Source organism: Thamnophis sirtalis, unplaced genomic scaffold (genome assembly GCF_051295495.1).
Source record: "Thamnophis sirtalis isolate CommonGarterSnake01/CBP01778 unplaced genomic scaffold, rThaSir2_p1.2 scaffold_1, whole genome shotgun sequence".
Classification (NCBI taxonomy): Eukaryota; Metazoa; Chordata; class Lepidosauria; order Squamata; family Natricidae; genus Thamnophis; species Thamnophis sirtalis.
Window position 1 is genome coordinate 29378098 of NW_028261381.1, and position 17046 is coordinate 29395143.

A 17046-nucleotide genomic window follows, 5' to 3' on the forward strand; every position below is an offset into this window, starting at 1 on the left:
TTGGACCACTTTCCTTCTGCAAAGATAAATGATTTTGAAGTGAGTCCCATATTTAGCTGTGCTATGTAGTATTTTGAGATTGCATAAATCATTTGTACCTTCTAGAGTTAAAGAAATTGATTCTTTCCCTCCTTCTAGGTTTTTATTTACCAGAATAATATCTATTTCAAACAAAATCCCAGAGAAGCTGCTATTCAAATAACCACAAATGGTTACTGGAATGAAATATTTAATGGAATTCCTGATTGGGTTTATGAAGGTAAATTGCATTTTGAAAGCAGTGTTATGATTTAGGATGATAAGACTTGAGCAATAAAGTGATGTAGTAATACCTCCAAACGAGTCAAAATGTGTTCTTTATAACTTATTGTTGTGTTAATATTTTCCACAAAGTCTACAGTTGCTCAACATCCTGTCTCTTCCATTTTTCATATTTTCTGATCGTATCATTCTTCCTCTTTATGGCAAAAAAACCACTTTTGTCTCAAAATAGATGTTGTAAAATTATTTATTATGTTTAGTTTAAGAGTCTCTTGTATCTTGTGTACCTGCATTATTAGGAGAAAGTTTGTTGTAGTTTTCTTTCTAAAAGACCATGCCAATCAAGGAGAATATAATAAAAAAAGACGCAGTTATGAACTAAATGCAAAATTGTATTAGAGAGATGGGGAGTAAATTCTGCAAACCTGGAGAAATCAGTAAAGTGGCTCCAGACTTAAGTAGGTAGAAGAGCTCTACTAATTGCTTGTACTAATTTTTGGAAGGGGAGGGGAGATGATTTCTTCTTCATGGCTCCTTGCAAAAAGTATCCTCTTTTGAGGCAAGAAGTTTCCTAGACCATCCCGTTATAGACATGGGGGAGCATTGAAGGTATGAATGAAACACAACACAATTCCTTCCTTCAAAGATAATCCCTGCTTGACCTCATGCCTTTTGAGTCTATATAGGACCACGGGTTGACCTTACTCAGTATGTTTTGAACGTTAACATCAGTGGTGGGATGCTGCCAGTTTAACAACTGGTTCAGTGAGTGCATGCTTTGTGTGCATGTGGGCTTCGTGCCTGTGTACAGCCCTGAAAATGGAGTATTTAGAAGCTCAGCCACTTACCTTCTAAGTCAGCAATGGTAAATAAAACAGCTGGGGGGAATATCAGCTGTGCTGCGTGATTGAGATGAGCTAGAAAGTAGGAAATGAAGGAGGGCAGGTAGGCAGGACCAGCTGATCATCGGAGCTACCAGTTCACCAGAACCGGTCTGAACCAGCTGAATACCATCACTGGTTAACATGTTAGATTACTGAACAAAGTAACTGTTTTAGAGATCAGCAACTAGTGGCCTTGGACCAAGCCTAATCTTGGACCAAGAATTTCTAGGAATGGAGAGGCTTTCCTAGACATGAGGAAAGCTTAACTTGATTGGGTTTTTTAAAATTTTCATAAAAATGAAAATTCATACTGTGTATGTATATGTGTGTGTGTATCAAGATATTTTTGTTCCGTATTACATATTAGTTTGGAAAGTGTAAATTAAGTTTTGATCATGTATAAAACCGATGCATTTCTCCCCTTCTTCCCACCCCTCAATATCTGGGTGCAAAGGTGGAGGTAAGATGTGACATATTTAGTGAATTCATATCAATTCAACATGAAATTGGAGAGGAGAAGAATTATGGCCTTAACTCCCTTCCCCAGAATATCTGACAATAAAGTTCAAAGTAAATAAATAACCCTTAGTGAAACTAGAATAAGATCTACACTTCCATCAACAAGGTACCTCATGGTGATTGCTATTCAGAATATTGTTATTGCTCATTGAACTCATGAGAATGAATATGTGCATTATCTATGGCACTTGTAACACAACCATGAGCCGCAAACACTGAGAAGGAAAGAGAGATATTTGCCATTTATAGCCCTCTGGAAAGTATGATTATAACCAAGGCACTTTTGTGCTGTTTATTCCCCATGTGAGTATTAACTGGATGCATGCCAGCCTTCATTTCTGTGAAGTAGTTCAGTGAAATCATTTGATTCTGGGTTATTTGCATCTTTAGATCATTGTTCTCCTGGACTAGAAGGCAGGAGTAAAAAATGAAAAAACATACACTTCTTGCCCTCAAATCTGTCCAACCATTCTAGGACAATTCTTAAGTTTTGGCTTTTGACCAGTTTTCCCACAAATGGGCTGATATTTCTCTGCTATGATTTTCCTCCCCTCTCAGCAATTTCATAGTTACTTCTCTGTGATTCTGCTTTCTCTTCCTTGGTTACCCCAAAACTGACTGGTGATCTGTCATATTAATGATTTTACATATATGTAGGTAGATTAAGATACTGGCATGGTTTTAAAGATAGCACTACACCATGTAGTACGTTGTACAATTTTGCAACCAGAACAACAATGTCCTTTAATCTGTTTTTTTTTATAGAAGAAATGCTTGGGGCAAAATATGCTATGTGGTGGTCACCAAATGGCAAGAACATAGCATACATAGAGTTCAATGATACTGAAATCCCAGTTATGGAATACTCATATTATGGCGAGAATCAATATCCTAGAAAAATAACTCTTCCATATCCAAAGGTAAATGTGCTTTGTTTATTTATTTTTCTTTTAGCATTAAGCTCGGCTCTCTTGTAGATTTGAATGTTGAATAGCTATACCAAATGTAACCACTGACATTTTAAAAACCTCGCTAAATAGTATAATTGAGAAGTTTTTGAAAGGGTGCCTTGAAGTCTAAGAGCCTCAATCCTATAGCTTCCCCACCCAAGATCACATGCCTGAAGTATGACAGCCAGCCAACAATTTGTAAAATGTGATTCCTGCTGGTTTTCTGCAAAAAATGAAATAAAATAGGTGTATTACCTTTGCAGTTATCTTTGCACCTATAAAACGTAACCCCTACCCAGTGGTGTGGTTCAACCAGTTTGCACCAGTTCGGGAGAACCGGTTGTTGACTTTCTGAGCAGTTTGGTGAACTGGCTGTTGTAAGAAAACATTAGGACAGAGGACCTGTTGTTAAATTATTTGAATCCCACCACTACCCTTACCCCTCTGAAATAAAAACAGAATGGGAAGAGCTCCTTTTGGTGCTGTTATAATGTCATGAATCTCTGCTTGTAGCTTTTGGTGGGGAAAAAAACAAGTCTAAAATAAATAAACCTTTAGGATAGTGTTGCTTGTGCCTATCCTAAATGGAAATCCAGCTTGTGTATCCTGTATTATTAAAATATAGTGGTAGCTCGGCACTCATCATTAATTAGTTCTGGAAAACATGATGAGTACCAAAAACAATGAGTACCCAATATTTTTTCCCCATCAGAAATATTATAGTGAGTCACAAGGCAGCCAACACCAATAAGTTCTAGCTTGTACATTGAGTACCAAACAAATGATGAGTACTGAGACAAATTTTCATGTCAAAATTTGTTGAGTACCAAATTCAATGGGTTTCAAAGCAGTTGAGTACCAAGGTACCACTGTAACATTTTGAAAGACCTAATCAATTCCCTTCACATATAACTCCTATTGAAAATACTTAGCAAACCTAGAAGGAAGGGCATAGAATCTGAAGTAGCAGATGTTAGACATCCTCTGTTACTTTTGAAGACAACAGGGCAGAAGACTTCTCCCATGAGATTATAATCTTTATATTATTTGCTCAGTGTTTATAACTGGCTTGGTTAATGACTTGAGTGTACTGTGAACTTCTCAGAATAAATTTCTAGCTAAGACACATTTTCAACAAGATCCCAAATTGTCTGGAAATGGAAAAGCACCCTATTTGTGCCTGGAAAGAATAAAATAACTTTATAGAACTTTACTTAGCTCTTTTATTTAAATATTGTAATTAAAGTCATTAAAATTTCGTTTAATCAATTTGTTCCTACTTTTCCTTGAAGGCTGGAGCTAAAAATCCAACTGTTAGAGTGTTGATTATAGATACGACAAATCCTAGTGATTTTGGACCAAAGGAAATACTTGCACCACCAGTCATAGCATCAAGGTGATATTTTCTTAAAATCCTCACTTCCTGTTTTTCCTCCTAGAAGAATAGCAATTGTTTTCAGTAATTTGTCTTGGGAGTCTTTCCCCCTGAAATTTTCTTTCTGTGTTAAACTTATAATATAGCCTCCGGATCAAGGACTGCTATAAAGGAAAAGTTAAGGCGTAATTCTCATTAATGATAGAAACCATTTCAGCTGCTTGCTTATAGCAATACAAGAATGCTGACACTAAGGAGCCTGGCCCACTTGTTCAAAGAGTTTGGGTGGTGCTTTAATAATCTTTAAATTTTCAACTTTTAAAATTCAGATATGGCATTAAATTGGCCTGTCATGTCTATTGTCAGCGTTCCAAGTAACACACCCATTGAAAGCATAACTCCGAGTTGAGTAGATTTCTCAAAGAACATGTTTATTAGATATTTCATATCAGCACAGCTGGTGAAAGCCAACTCTAAAAGTTCCCACAGTTTTCACTTAATTAAAAGAGTAAAGGTTTCCCATCCCAGATGTCACCAGTCACATTGTCCAATGAAAGTAATTTGCAGGCTGCTTGGTCATTCCTCTCCTCCTTTCACAGCCACCTGTTAAGATGACCTTGGTTCCCACAGGAAAACGTTTTCTCTATCTATTTCCTTTCCCCTCTCATGGTTCATGGCAACTAAGAGGCAGTGAAAGATGGCTTCAGCCAGGTTCACTTAAGAGTTGACACCTATATTATTAAACTGGTCTACCTATCATAGATAGGTTATTAATGTAATAGTATGCTTCCTTCTTGTCTTTTCCCTGTATTCACTGACTCCCTTCTTTTTCCTTTTTCCTTTAGAGATCACTATGTCACTTGGATTACCTGGGTAACAGATGACAGAATCTGTGTGCAGTGGTTGAAAAGGATCCAGAACTTCTCCCTGTCAGCAATCTGTGACTACAATTACCACTCCAAATCTTGGGATTGTCCAGAGGTAGTATTTTCCCATCAAGCTAAGATTTAAAGCAAAAACTCTATCAGCGAACAATTTGATAAAGGTTCGCCGTAACTGGGCAGTTAAGGTGCAAAAGGAAGGGGGAAAAATTACTTCCGAATTAAGGTGGGATCCTAAGTTGTCTTATGTGAATATCTGATCCCAGAAAAAATATTGCTAGGACCAATTAATGGTGAGAATATGGAATTGGTTTTTACTCATCCCTCTTACAGCCTTTTCTCCTCTGTTTCATTTTTGATCTTTGACTGAGGGTCTGCTGATCCTTAGTGGCCTGGTTTAAAAACATATTAAGTCATACATTGGCTACAAACTACAAAGAGTATGGTCGCATCCAGTTGTGGGTTCCTCTGGGTTTAACAACCGGTTCGGTGATCGTGCAATTTGTCTGCACATATGCAGTTTAAAGAAATCTTCATTTACGGGTTTCTTCAGAAGGGTAGCACAGCAGATCCGCATTGCAATCTGCTCTGCTGCACAAATCAGCTGAGAAGATAAAAGTAGAAAAATAGTGTGGGGGGGGGCATCTGATCGTCGGGGCAAACTGGTTCACTCCTAGCTGATCATTGGAGCTACCGGTTCCCCCAAACCTGTCCGAACCGGTAGATTCCCACCCCTGGTTGCATCAAACTCAAATCAGCCATATTAAATCGTATCATGATATGCGAGTATGTATTAGAGTTCAAGTTGCTGAATGGAAAACCTATAAGGCCAATATTTCATCTTACGATTGTCCCTCTGAAAAGTTGTGATTAGATAGAGAACCAAAATGATCAGCAACTTTGCCCTGGAAGATCCAAAAGGCAGTAAAAAAAATTGCATGCCTCAGCATGTTCTTACTGAAGGAAAGATGTGGCTAAAACCACTATTATCTTCTTTTTTTAAAGTGCTTTTATCGTATCACTCTGCACACCAATGGTCAGTTAACAAGAGTGCCAACAGATGGAGAACTCCATTAAGCTGTGTTTGCTGAAAAGATCTCAGGGGAATAAATTTCCATTTCATACTTTGTTTTCCGATTAAACCGGAAGTAATAAGGCGTAAACAATGTGGACTCTCTCATATACTAGAAGCAGTGGGCAAATAATGATAAGAAATACTTTTCTGCAAATCCAGAGTGGATTCTAAACGTCCTACTAAAAAAAATCAGCAAATCAGCAAATATACCCAATAAATAAAAATTGAATACAAGTTTAAATAGTCACCTTGCTCAAGGCCACCATATCTGGGTTACAAATTCTGAATGACCACTCAATAGCAGCAATGTTGGAGGTTTTGTGCTGCCATCTGATGCTTATCCAGATTCTTGCATCCTTGATAAACCATGCTACCCTTCCTCAAGTTTCTAAACAAGCTTATGAACAATCTTACAGAGTCCTACAAAAGTTTGTGTATCTATCATTTGAGCTTGAATAGAATAGAATATAATATTTTATTTGGCCAAGAGTGATTAAACACACAAGGAATTTGTCTCTGGCACAGAAGCACACAGTATACATGAAGTAACAGAATAACAACAGCAGCAACAACAACAATAACAACAAGTGAGTGCAGTAAAATCACCAAACTGATTACAAAGCTAGACATGATCGAGTTGCTAAATTAATCCACTGGTCATTATGTAAAAAGTACAATTTATCTGTATCCGAAAAGTCATGGGAACATAAAGTGGAAAAAGTTGTTGAAATGAGAAGGTGAAGATCTTGTGGGACTTTCGAATATAGACAGATCGTCATTTGGAACACAACACGCCAGATATCATGGTTATCAAAAATCGAAGCGTACAATTTATTGATATCACTTTACCAGGAGATGCCAGAGTCGAAGGAAAAAATATATATCTTGACCTGGCCACTGAAAGTATGTGATTATGGATGAAACATGTAACAGTGATACCCATTGTCATTGGGGCACTTGGTACCATGTTCAAGAATTTTACAAAATACATCAAGAAATTGCAGCTTCCTGCAATAACATCAGTAGAACTGCAAAAAACTGTGCTACTCGGGACATCTTATATTTTAAGAAGATATTTGGTTGATATGTAGGATGCTGGCAACAACCCTTATAAACCATCAGCAGCAGTAAATGGTATTTGGAATCCATTTTTAAATGTTCAGTTGACTGAGTTTTATGTTTAATGAATAAAAGAGATGATGATGATGATGATGATGATGATGATGATGATGATGATGATGATGATGATAAAAATAGGCTCCTTGGGTGCAGTCCCAAACAACTGAGCAGCATTTGAACACCCTAGGCATTGACAAATTTGCTATCAGTCAATTGCAGAAGGCAGCTTTACTTGGAACTGTTTTCATCCTGCAACAATATCTGTAACACCATGAAACATCCAGATTTGCCTATCTCAGGTTCTTGGTAAGGACTCAATGGGTAAATAAAAATGCCAAACCCAGACTGAACATCTGGCTGATTGTGCGATGATGATGAAGATGATGATGATTAATAATAATAGAGATGATAATAATAATACCAATAAAATAATCATACCTATTAAAGGAGGAGTAAAGAAGATAATAAGAAGAATAAATAATAATATTTATTATTATTAACAGCCACATTACATAGGAAAATATAATAAATATTTTAATTGACATTAAAGGAATCAATTTTGCAAAGAAATACTTCAAGGAAAAAGCATCCTAAAGTTTTGCTTTGAAAGCTTTGCTAAAATATTTGGACAGTGAATTGTTCAAATAGTTTTAGACTATTGCTGAATATCCTGGTTTTTATTAACATATGTTCAGGTTGTTACAGGGCGGGGCATAACCTTTTCCTAGGGGGTCACAGCAACACTTGTAATAACAACACAAATAATTCATACACCATTCGAAAGCCCATCAAAAACTGAGTTTATTGACACGATTTAATAGTCAGTATGACCACCATTAGCCCTTCGAACAGCATTCAAACGAGGTGGATAAGAACACAACAAATCTTCAAACAGTTCCGTTCGATTTTCCAGATTTTCCAGAGGGCGGGGCATAACCTTTTCCTAGGGGGTCACAGCAAGATCGACAGCAGTTTACAACTTCCGCGACACCTCATTTTAAAGCCCATCAAAAACTGAGTTTATTGACATGATTTAATAGTCAGTATGACCACCATTAGCCCTTCGAACAGCATTCAAACGAGGTGGATAAGAACACAGCAAATCTTCAAACAGTTCCGTTCGATTTTCCAGATTTTCCAGAGGGCGGGGCATAACCTTTTCCTAGGGGGTCACAGCAAGATCGACAGCAGTTTACAACTTCCGCGACACCTCATTTTAAAGCCCATAAAAAACTGAATTGAATGAGCTATTAAATGTTAAATTTGTTTCGGTTGAAACTTTGAGAATGAATTTGGAAACTGTGTTGAAAAATCTGGAAAATCGAACGGAACTGTTTGAAGATTTGTTGTGTTCTTATCCACCTCGTTTGAATGCTGTTCGAAGGGCTAATGGTGGTCATACTGACTATTAAATCGTGTCAATAAACTCAGTTTTTGATGGGCTTTCGAATGGTGTATGAATTATTTGTGTTGTTATTACAAGTGTTGCTGTGACCCCCTAGGAAAAGGTTATGCCCCGCCCTGTACAAAGGGTTCCACGTAGATAACTAAAGACGCTATCCAATACCCATTGCTGTGCTGATCCTATGAAAGCATTAGAGGATGCTACAAATCGTTATTGAGAAAGTAGCCTGTGTTTGAATAGGTCCTCATTTTCTCATGTTTCTGTCTGATTGAAAACTCTATAGTATTAATATGTCAGATTTCTGTTTTGCATCCCAACCTTTTTGCTTTCTTTGATTTGACAGAACCGGCAACACGTAGAAGAGAGCCATACAGGATGGGCTGGTGGAGTATGGCTTCTATGCTCTTTCCATTTTTGGTGTTATCATAAGAATCATGTCATTCTTTATTGACTTGTTACCATGCATCTATAGGTTTCAGAGAAACTGAAACAAGGCCATCTCTGTGAAACTGGAGAGGTGTAAGAATTCACTTCTGTTTTGCCTACCCACCTTGCCTGGGGAAGCCAGCTTCCTAGGCAAAGTGAGGAATCAAGCAGCTGAAAGTTTTGTGCCAAGGCTAAACTTATGGCAAGGGGGAGGGAAATCCCAGAGTGAGTGTTGACATTGTAAAGCAGGAGACAAAACCAGAGGTGATTTTTGTAGTGCTCTGGCTTTGTTTCAGAGTTCAGTTCTGCTTTGCCTGAGCAGTCCCACTGCAGACTTGCACAGGTAAAACCTAGAAAAAGGCTCCCATGAGTTTATAGAGATAGCTATGGGTTAGTCTGCCCATCTGTCAAAGCTTTCTACTAACCACAACATGGTAGCAGTGTTCCAATATCTCAGGGATTGACATAAAAAATAGGGGGTCAACCTATTGTCCAAAGCACCTGGAGGCAGAACAAGAAGCAATGGATGGAAACTAATCAAGGAGAGAATCAACATAAAACTAAGGAGAAATTTCCTGACAGTGAGAACAATTAATCAATGGAACAACTTGCCTTCAGAAGTTGTGTGCACTCCATCACTGGAGGTTTTCAAGAAGAGATTTGATGTCCATTTGTCTGAAATGGTGCAAGAGCAGAAATTTGGAATAGAGGACCTCCAGGTGCCTTCCAATTCTGTTACTTTTGTTACTTCTGTAATTGGATTTTATAATATATGGCGTGTTTCCCCAAAAATAAGACAGGGTCTTATATTCTTTTGACCCCCGAAATAAGGTCTTTTGGGAAGGTCTTATTTTCAGAGAAACAAGGTATTTACTATATTTTGCATAATTTTCATTCACTTCTCAAAGATATTAATTTCTGTTTCGCCTACAGTTTATTATTGTTGTCTCTCAGTTCTTTGTTTCAGTACCCTATTTCACTTCAGATGACATGTCCTACTACAAAATCTTTAGTGACCAGAATGGCTATAAACACATTCACTACATCAAAGACTCAGTGGTAGGTCAACCAAAGAACCAATGTAAACTTCACCTGTGTTGCAAGAGATGTGCTGCGGAATAAAATACCTGACTTTCAATATGTTGTTTTTGTAGGAAAAGGCAATCCAGATCACTAGTGGTGAGTGGGAGGCCATATATATATATAGAGTAACAGATGATGCAATGTAAGTATCCCACCTGTGTGATATGTTCGTTACATTGCCTGTCAATGAAAATCATATGCAAGAATGCAAGAATGTTTTTTCCATTAGCCTTGAAGCTGAACCCCATTTTTAAAGGACTTTAAGAGTCATTCCATATGATTGGTTATAACGGATTCCCCTCAACAGCTATGACCTGGAAAGGCCTCAAAGTTAGATTTAGCCCTCAGAAGGAAAAGAATTTCCCCTCCCTCAACTTGTGCGGCCAGTCATAAATATTGGACATGACTAGAAGTGTCTAATAGCATCTTAATCAAGAATATAATCACTATTATGTATGTTGTATTACTATGCTCTGCATTATTTACTCATTTGGGTATAATAGCTGATTCCAATCTATTCAGAAGCCTATATGGCAGTGATGGCTAACCATTTTGTCATTGATTGCCGAAAGTGCAAGAGTATGCAGTAGCACGCACACAAGCACACGCCCGTAATGCAATGGCACGTGACCCCCCCATGCTCCTCGTGCCCCCTTGAATGTGTGCGTGTCTCCCTTATGCACACCGTGCATGTGTGGCAGAGGCCCAAAAACCAGCTGGCTGGTGGGTGGCGCGTGTGCATGCACAGTGGAGCTGAACTGGGGTGACGGCTCGTGTGCCCGCAGAGAGGGCTCTGCGTGCCACCTGTGTCACGTGTGCCACAGGTTTGCCATCATGGTTATATGGCTTTACAAACAAAGCATCTATAAAGAAGCAACAATCAAATTGTCTCACTTTTTAATGAATACAACCATCCCCTTCTTCCTCCACTTAGCATACTCATGGATTATTTATTATTATTATTATACAATTGTATCACAGCGGCCAGTTGTTTCGCCGGATTTGGCATTGGTTACTAGTCGGGCCCCACCCAGGGGCCTAGGACGTCATAACGTATTTTCGTAATATGCGTGCAGATGCGGCTTTTTGCATTTGACTGATGGTGATTTTGTCAATTGTTAACTGTTTTAAATGTAATTCCAGTGCTTTTGGAATAGCACCCAGTGTGCCAATTACCACTGGAATTACCACTGCTGGTTTGTGCCATAGTCGTTGAATTTCGATTTTTAAGTCCTGGTATTTTGCGATTTTTTTCACGTTCTTTCTCAGCGACCCTGCTATCACCTGGTATTGCGATGTCTATGATTGTGACCTTATTTTTCTCAACCAGTGTGATGTCTGGTGTATTATGCGCCAGTATTTTGTCCGTTTGTATACAGAAATCCCACAAGATCTTGACCATCTGATTTTCGGTGACTTTTTCAGGCTGATGTTCCCACCAGTTTGTTGCTGTTTTAATGTTATAATTTTTGCACAAACTCCAATGGATCATTTGTGCTACTGAATTGTGCCGCAATTTATAATCAGTCTGCGCGATTTTTTTACAGCAGCTGAGTATGTGATCAACAGTTTCATCAGCTTCTTTGCAAAGTCTGCATTTGGCATCATCAGAGGATTTTTCGATTTTGGCCTTAATGGCATTTGTGCGGATAGCTTGTTCTTGCGCAGCCAGGATTAGTGACTCTGTTTCTTTCTTTAATGTACCTGTTGTTAATCATAACCAAGTTTGTTCACTGTCCACTTTATCTTTTATTTTTTCCAGAAATTGGCCATGCAGTGCTTTGTTCTGCCAACTCTCCATTCTTGATTTTATCACATCTTTTCTGTATTCTTGTTTCATCTGTTGGGCCTTCAGTAGATTTTTGTTCTTTATTTCGATTAATAGATGTTCTTGACTTTCTTTTAAATAATCAGCCAGTGCATGTTTTTCTTCTTCAACTGTTTGTTTCACTTGTAATAATCCTCTGCCACCTGATTTTCTGGGCAGGTACAGTCTATCAGTATCACCACGTGGATGTAAACTGTAGTGCATTGTCATTAGTTTCCTGTTTTTTTGGTCCAAAATGTCCAAATCAGCTTGTGTCCAGTTAACTATACCAGCTGTGTATCTTATAACTGGTATTGCCCAGGTATTTATGGCCTTGATTGTATTTCCACCATTCAATTTAGATTTCAAAATTTTCCTAACTCTGTTTGTGTACTCTCTCCTGACAATAGTTTTTACTTCTCCATGCTTGATGTTATCCAACTGCAGAATGCCTATGTATTTGTAGGCTTCATTTTTGTTGCATTTAATTAGTTGGCCATTGGGCATTTCAATTCCCTCACATGCAGTGATTTTGCCCCTTTTTATGGATACAGTGGCACATTTTTCCATGCCAAACTGCATTGAAATATCAGTGCTGAATACTCGGACTGTGTTTGTCAATGATTTGATTTCTATTTCTGACTTTCCATAGAGTTTCAAATCATCCATATATAGTAAATGCAAAAATTTTTCAGCTTCTTTGGCTGTTTGGTAGCCTAATTTCATTTTTTTTTAAAGATTACTGATAGTGGGATCATTGCGATGATGAAGAGAAGAGGTGAAAGTGAATCACCCTGGAAAATTCCTCGCTTATTATTAACCATTCCGTAGATCTCATTCCCTACTGCCAACTCAGTTCTCCATTGTTTCATCGCCTTTTCAGTAAAGGATGTAATATTTTTGCTAATGCCAGTTATTTCTAAGCATTTTTTGATCCAACTATGTGGCAGTGAGTCAAATGCCTTTTTGTAATCAATCCAGACTATATTCAAGTTCGTTTTTCTGTTCTTACAATTTTCTAATATCATTTTATCAATTAGGAGCTGATCTTTTGTGCTCCTGCTCCTTCTTTTGTTGCCTTTTTGCTCTACTGGCAAGATGTTGCTTGATTATTATTATTATTATCATCATCATCATTATTATTCAATTTTGGAGAAGAAGCGGGAAGCTCACATATTGATCTAGTTAAAAACTAAAGCAGAGGGACCTCATTTACTTTAAAGTTTGGTCTTAGCCTTGGCTTGCAATTTAACAGGGTATATAAATTCAACTGATGTTGGCTTGTTGAGAAAACTGATAAATCAAGCCATGGTCTAGTGCAATGTAGAAGCCTAAATTTGTCTCTGAGTGAATAAGAATTCAGAATATAGATATCTATGCATGAGTATAGTCCCCAAACAATATAGCAACATTTATTTTTGAATAAGTATATATTGGATTGTTCAATAACAAAATAACTTTATGAACTGTACAATTATCTTCCTTAAAGAGAAACATACATACCGCTATTACATTTAAAATTAACAGAATAACAGTTGGAAAGGGCTTTAGAGTCTTCTTTTAGCCTAATCCCCTGTTCAAGCAGGAAACTCCATAACATTTCAGACAAATCATTGTCCAATCTCTTCTTAAAAACCTCCAACGTTGAAGCACCCACAACTTCTGGAGGCAAGTCATTCCATTGATTATCAGTAATTGTTCTAACTGCCAGGAAATTTCTCCTTAGTTCTAGGTTGATTCTTTCTTTGATCAATTCTATCCATTTCTTCTTGTCTTGCTTTCAGGTGTTTTGGAGAATTGGTGGCTCCCAGCCTTCTTTGTGGCAGCCACTCAAATATTGGAAGACTGCTATCATATCACTCCTAGTCCTTCTTTTCATTAAACTAGACATACCCAATTCCTGCAAATGTTCCTCATATATACTGGGGGAGAGAGAGATTTCCAAGCTCCCTTTTTTTGTAAACACTGTAAAAAAAAGTGCATTTAGTTTCTTCCAGGGGTGGGTTGTTGCCGGTTTTACTACCGGTTCGCAGTCCATGCACAACCCATGTGCACACTGTTCAATGCAAATTGTTCTTTGTCCATGTGCAGAATAATTTATAGTGAACTGCTCATGCGCAGTCAGTAAAAACCAAAATGGCGGTGGCCCAACAGTGGCAAGTGAAGCGGTTCAGGGGTGTGGTAGGCCTGGGTCCCTGCCAGTTCTGCAACCCAGGCCTGAATTCCACTATCAGTTCGGCTGAACCGGGCCGAACCGGGAGCAACCCACATCTGGTTTCTTCGTCTGTATCAGAGTCAAAAAACAAGATACAGGTTTCAAAGGGTTTTTAGAATTCCATTGTCCAGCATCCTAATAAAATATTTATAGCAAACTTATTTTCTGAATGTGCATCCTTACATAGCCAAATGATACATCCCACACAAAAAAAGATGAAGGTACAGTTTCAGGGAATCCTGTAGCAGGAGTGTCAAACTCGCGTCAACACGTCGTCTCATGATGTATCGCAATTTTCCCCCTCCTTTGCTAAACCAGGGGTGGGCATGGCCAGCCCTTGATGCATTCGGCCCGCAGGTCGCAAGTTTGACACCCCTGCTGTAGAGGATTATGGAGATAGTCTTGATGAAAGGATTCAGCAACTGTTAATTAAGCACCACCCTTAGTATCACAAGAAGAAAAGAGTAAGGAAGAAACTCAAGATTTCTCTGCCTTGATTCTCTTTGATATCAGTGGGAAAAGACCAAGAATCTCTATTAGGCTTTCAAAATTCTGTTATTACATCCTTGTTCTTGCAGTGTCTGTTTCCTAGCCTGGCCTACTTCAAAGGATTGGCAAACCCAAAGTTTTACAAGAAAACTAAAAGAATTGGGCAGGAAAATAAATCAAACCTCCCTTAGTAGGCATAAATGGGAAATACTTTGGGAAAAACAAGAATCTAGAAAGAAAGGGAATTTCCTGGCTGGCCGGAACTGTTCATGTTGTTTGAGCATTTTCTTACGAATCTTCTTAATAAGTAACATTTTATAATTTCATCCCATAGTGAATGCATAATTTATTTGCTAATGGATGTTGCTTTCCAGATTTTATTCAAGCAATGAATTTGAAGGTTACCCAGGAAGAAGAAACATTTACAAGTAAGTTGCTATCCAAACTCCTGCTATAGAAACCTTATTATTAAGGGTAAAAAAGTAAAGAGTACTTCAGGTTAGTGAGTACAATTCACCAACTTCATCAAAACTATGTAGTTTCTTTGGCTCATAGTTTGCAAGGAATAATCACTCATATTTCTTATACATAAAGAGAATTAAGTTGGACCTAATATAATACTGTAATATTAGACAAAATGGAGGCCAGTACTCCGAATAAAGTAATTATATTTTAATTAAAAAAACAGCTTTTAACATACTACCCATGTTTTCCTGAAAATAAGACCCTGCCTTATATTTTTTGTCACCAAAAAAAGGCACCAGGTCTTATTTTTTGGGGGGGCGGTTCTGCCACTGACTCAACTCACCTCCGTGCGTCACTCCCGGCCTTATTTTTGCTGTCAGAGGCCTTCAGGAATTTCTTCTGTACCTGGCAAGGCCTGAAGGCCTCTGCAGTTGATTACAGTGCTCCGGATCGATCCAGAGCTCTGTTATCAGCTGCAGAAGCCCTCAAGAAAGCCTTGCCGGACTTGCTGACTGTTAGAAGAAATGAGCCAGCAAAGCAGATGTCGGGGTGTGTGAGGCCTGGCTGCAACTATCCAAAGGTAAGTAGTAGGGCAGCTCCACCCCCACATTCCCCCCATATCCCCAAACTAGCTTAATTTTTATCCGGGCACCCTGGGGTGGGCAGGGTCTTAATTAAGGCTTATTTTGGAAGTGGGTCTTATATTGGGCACACATGTAAAACTCCATGTAGGACTTACTTTCAGGATAGGTCATATTTTTGGAAAAATGTACTAGTCTACATGAACATCTTATCCAAAATCCACACCCTCCTATAGTAAGGAAACATTGGAAAAGACTGATCTTTTTATATATAGACTAATTTTTTTTCTAAATCTGTCTTTTTTACAGAATTGGAAGAAATACTTTAACAAAGGAGTGCATTACTTGTAATTTACGAAAAGAAAGATGCCAGTATTATGGAGCAAGATTCAGTTATAACGCCAACTATTATGCACTAATCTGTTATGGTATGTCAAATTTGTGGGTAAATAAAATCCTAATAGCTATTTCATGTCACATTTCACTGTTTCTACTTCAGAGCACATTAATAGCAGTAAATGAATGTGTACAATATTAGGCACACTTATCTGGGCATAAGCCCCAGTGAACATCATGATGTTTACCTTATACATGTGGATACAAAAAGCACCATCCAGATGTTACAGTAGCTGGGTATGGTGAGGTTGGGAATTGTTTACAATTGGCTTGTTGCTGGTGAACAATTTTCCCTCTTCATGTTAGATGGTTTATTATTTGGAATTCTGTATATGGAGTTGGATTCTTTCTCTGAATTGGGTCTGGTGGATATAGTAGTAAATAGTACATACATGCATGAGGGACATGGTGGCTCAGTGTCTAAGATGCTGAGCTTGTCGATCAGAAAGGTCAGCAGTTTGGGAGTTTGAATCCCTAGTGCTGCATAACGGAGTGAACTCCCGTTACTTGTCCTAGCTTCTGCCAACCTAGCAGTTCGAAAGCATGTAAAAATGCAAGTAGAAAAATAGGAACCACCTTTGGTGGGAAGGTAACAGTTTTCCGTGCGCCTTTGGTGTTTAGTCATGTCGGCCACATAACCATGGAGACGTCTTCGGATAGCGCTGGCTGTTTGGCTTTGAAACGGAGATAAGTACTGACCCTAGAGTTGGGAATGATTAGCACATATGTGCGAGGGGAACCTTTACCTTTAACATACATACATACATACATACATACATACATACATACATACATACTTCTTTTACTAAGTAAAATAATGCCCTTCAGTTTTCTATTATAAAGGTAATTTAATGTACAGTTTAATCATCTGGAAAATTAGGATAGTGCATTTAATACATCATCTATATCGCTTTCTAGTTATGAAATGGCAAAGACTCAACGAATATGATCTGACAGCATAATCTTTCATCCTTTGAAACAAACTGTAAGACAAATTAAGGCCACACCCATTGACTAAGTGAATGAGTCGGTTTTGACATGAGGGAGCTCAAAGCTGATATGAACACGTTTTAGAATGTAGGAAACTGCCTTATGCCATCAGAATGTGGAACCAT

The 17046-nt window shown here is 38.2% G+C and overlaps 1 protein-coding gene across 1 annotated transcript in view; it reads left to right on the plus strand.

Moving 5' to 3' along the window:
• The window catches only part of LOC106539315 (prolyl endopeptidase FAP), a 60268-nt gene that overhangs the window by 20210 nt on the left and 23012 nt on the right, over positions 1-17046 (plus strand). The window contains exons 8-16 of the mRNA XM_087709737.1: positions 139-259; positions 2430-2584; positions 3907-4010; positions 4835-4970; positions 8813-8857; positions 9850-9954; positions 10050-10120; positions 14864-14917; positions 15845-15963. Of these exons, the coding sequence (XP_087565863.1) occupies positions 139-259; positions 2430-2584; positions 3907-4010; positions 4835-4970; positions 8813-8857; positions 9850-9954; positions 10050-10120; positions 14864-14917; positions 15845-15963 (910 nt within the window). The remainder of the gene's footprint in view (positions 1-138; positions 260-2429; positions 2585-3906; positions 4011-4834; positions 4971-8812; positions 8858-9849; positions 9955-10049; positions 10121-14863; positions 14918-15844; positions 15964-17046) is intronic.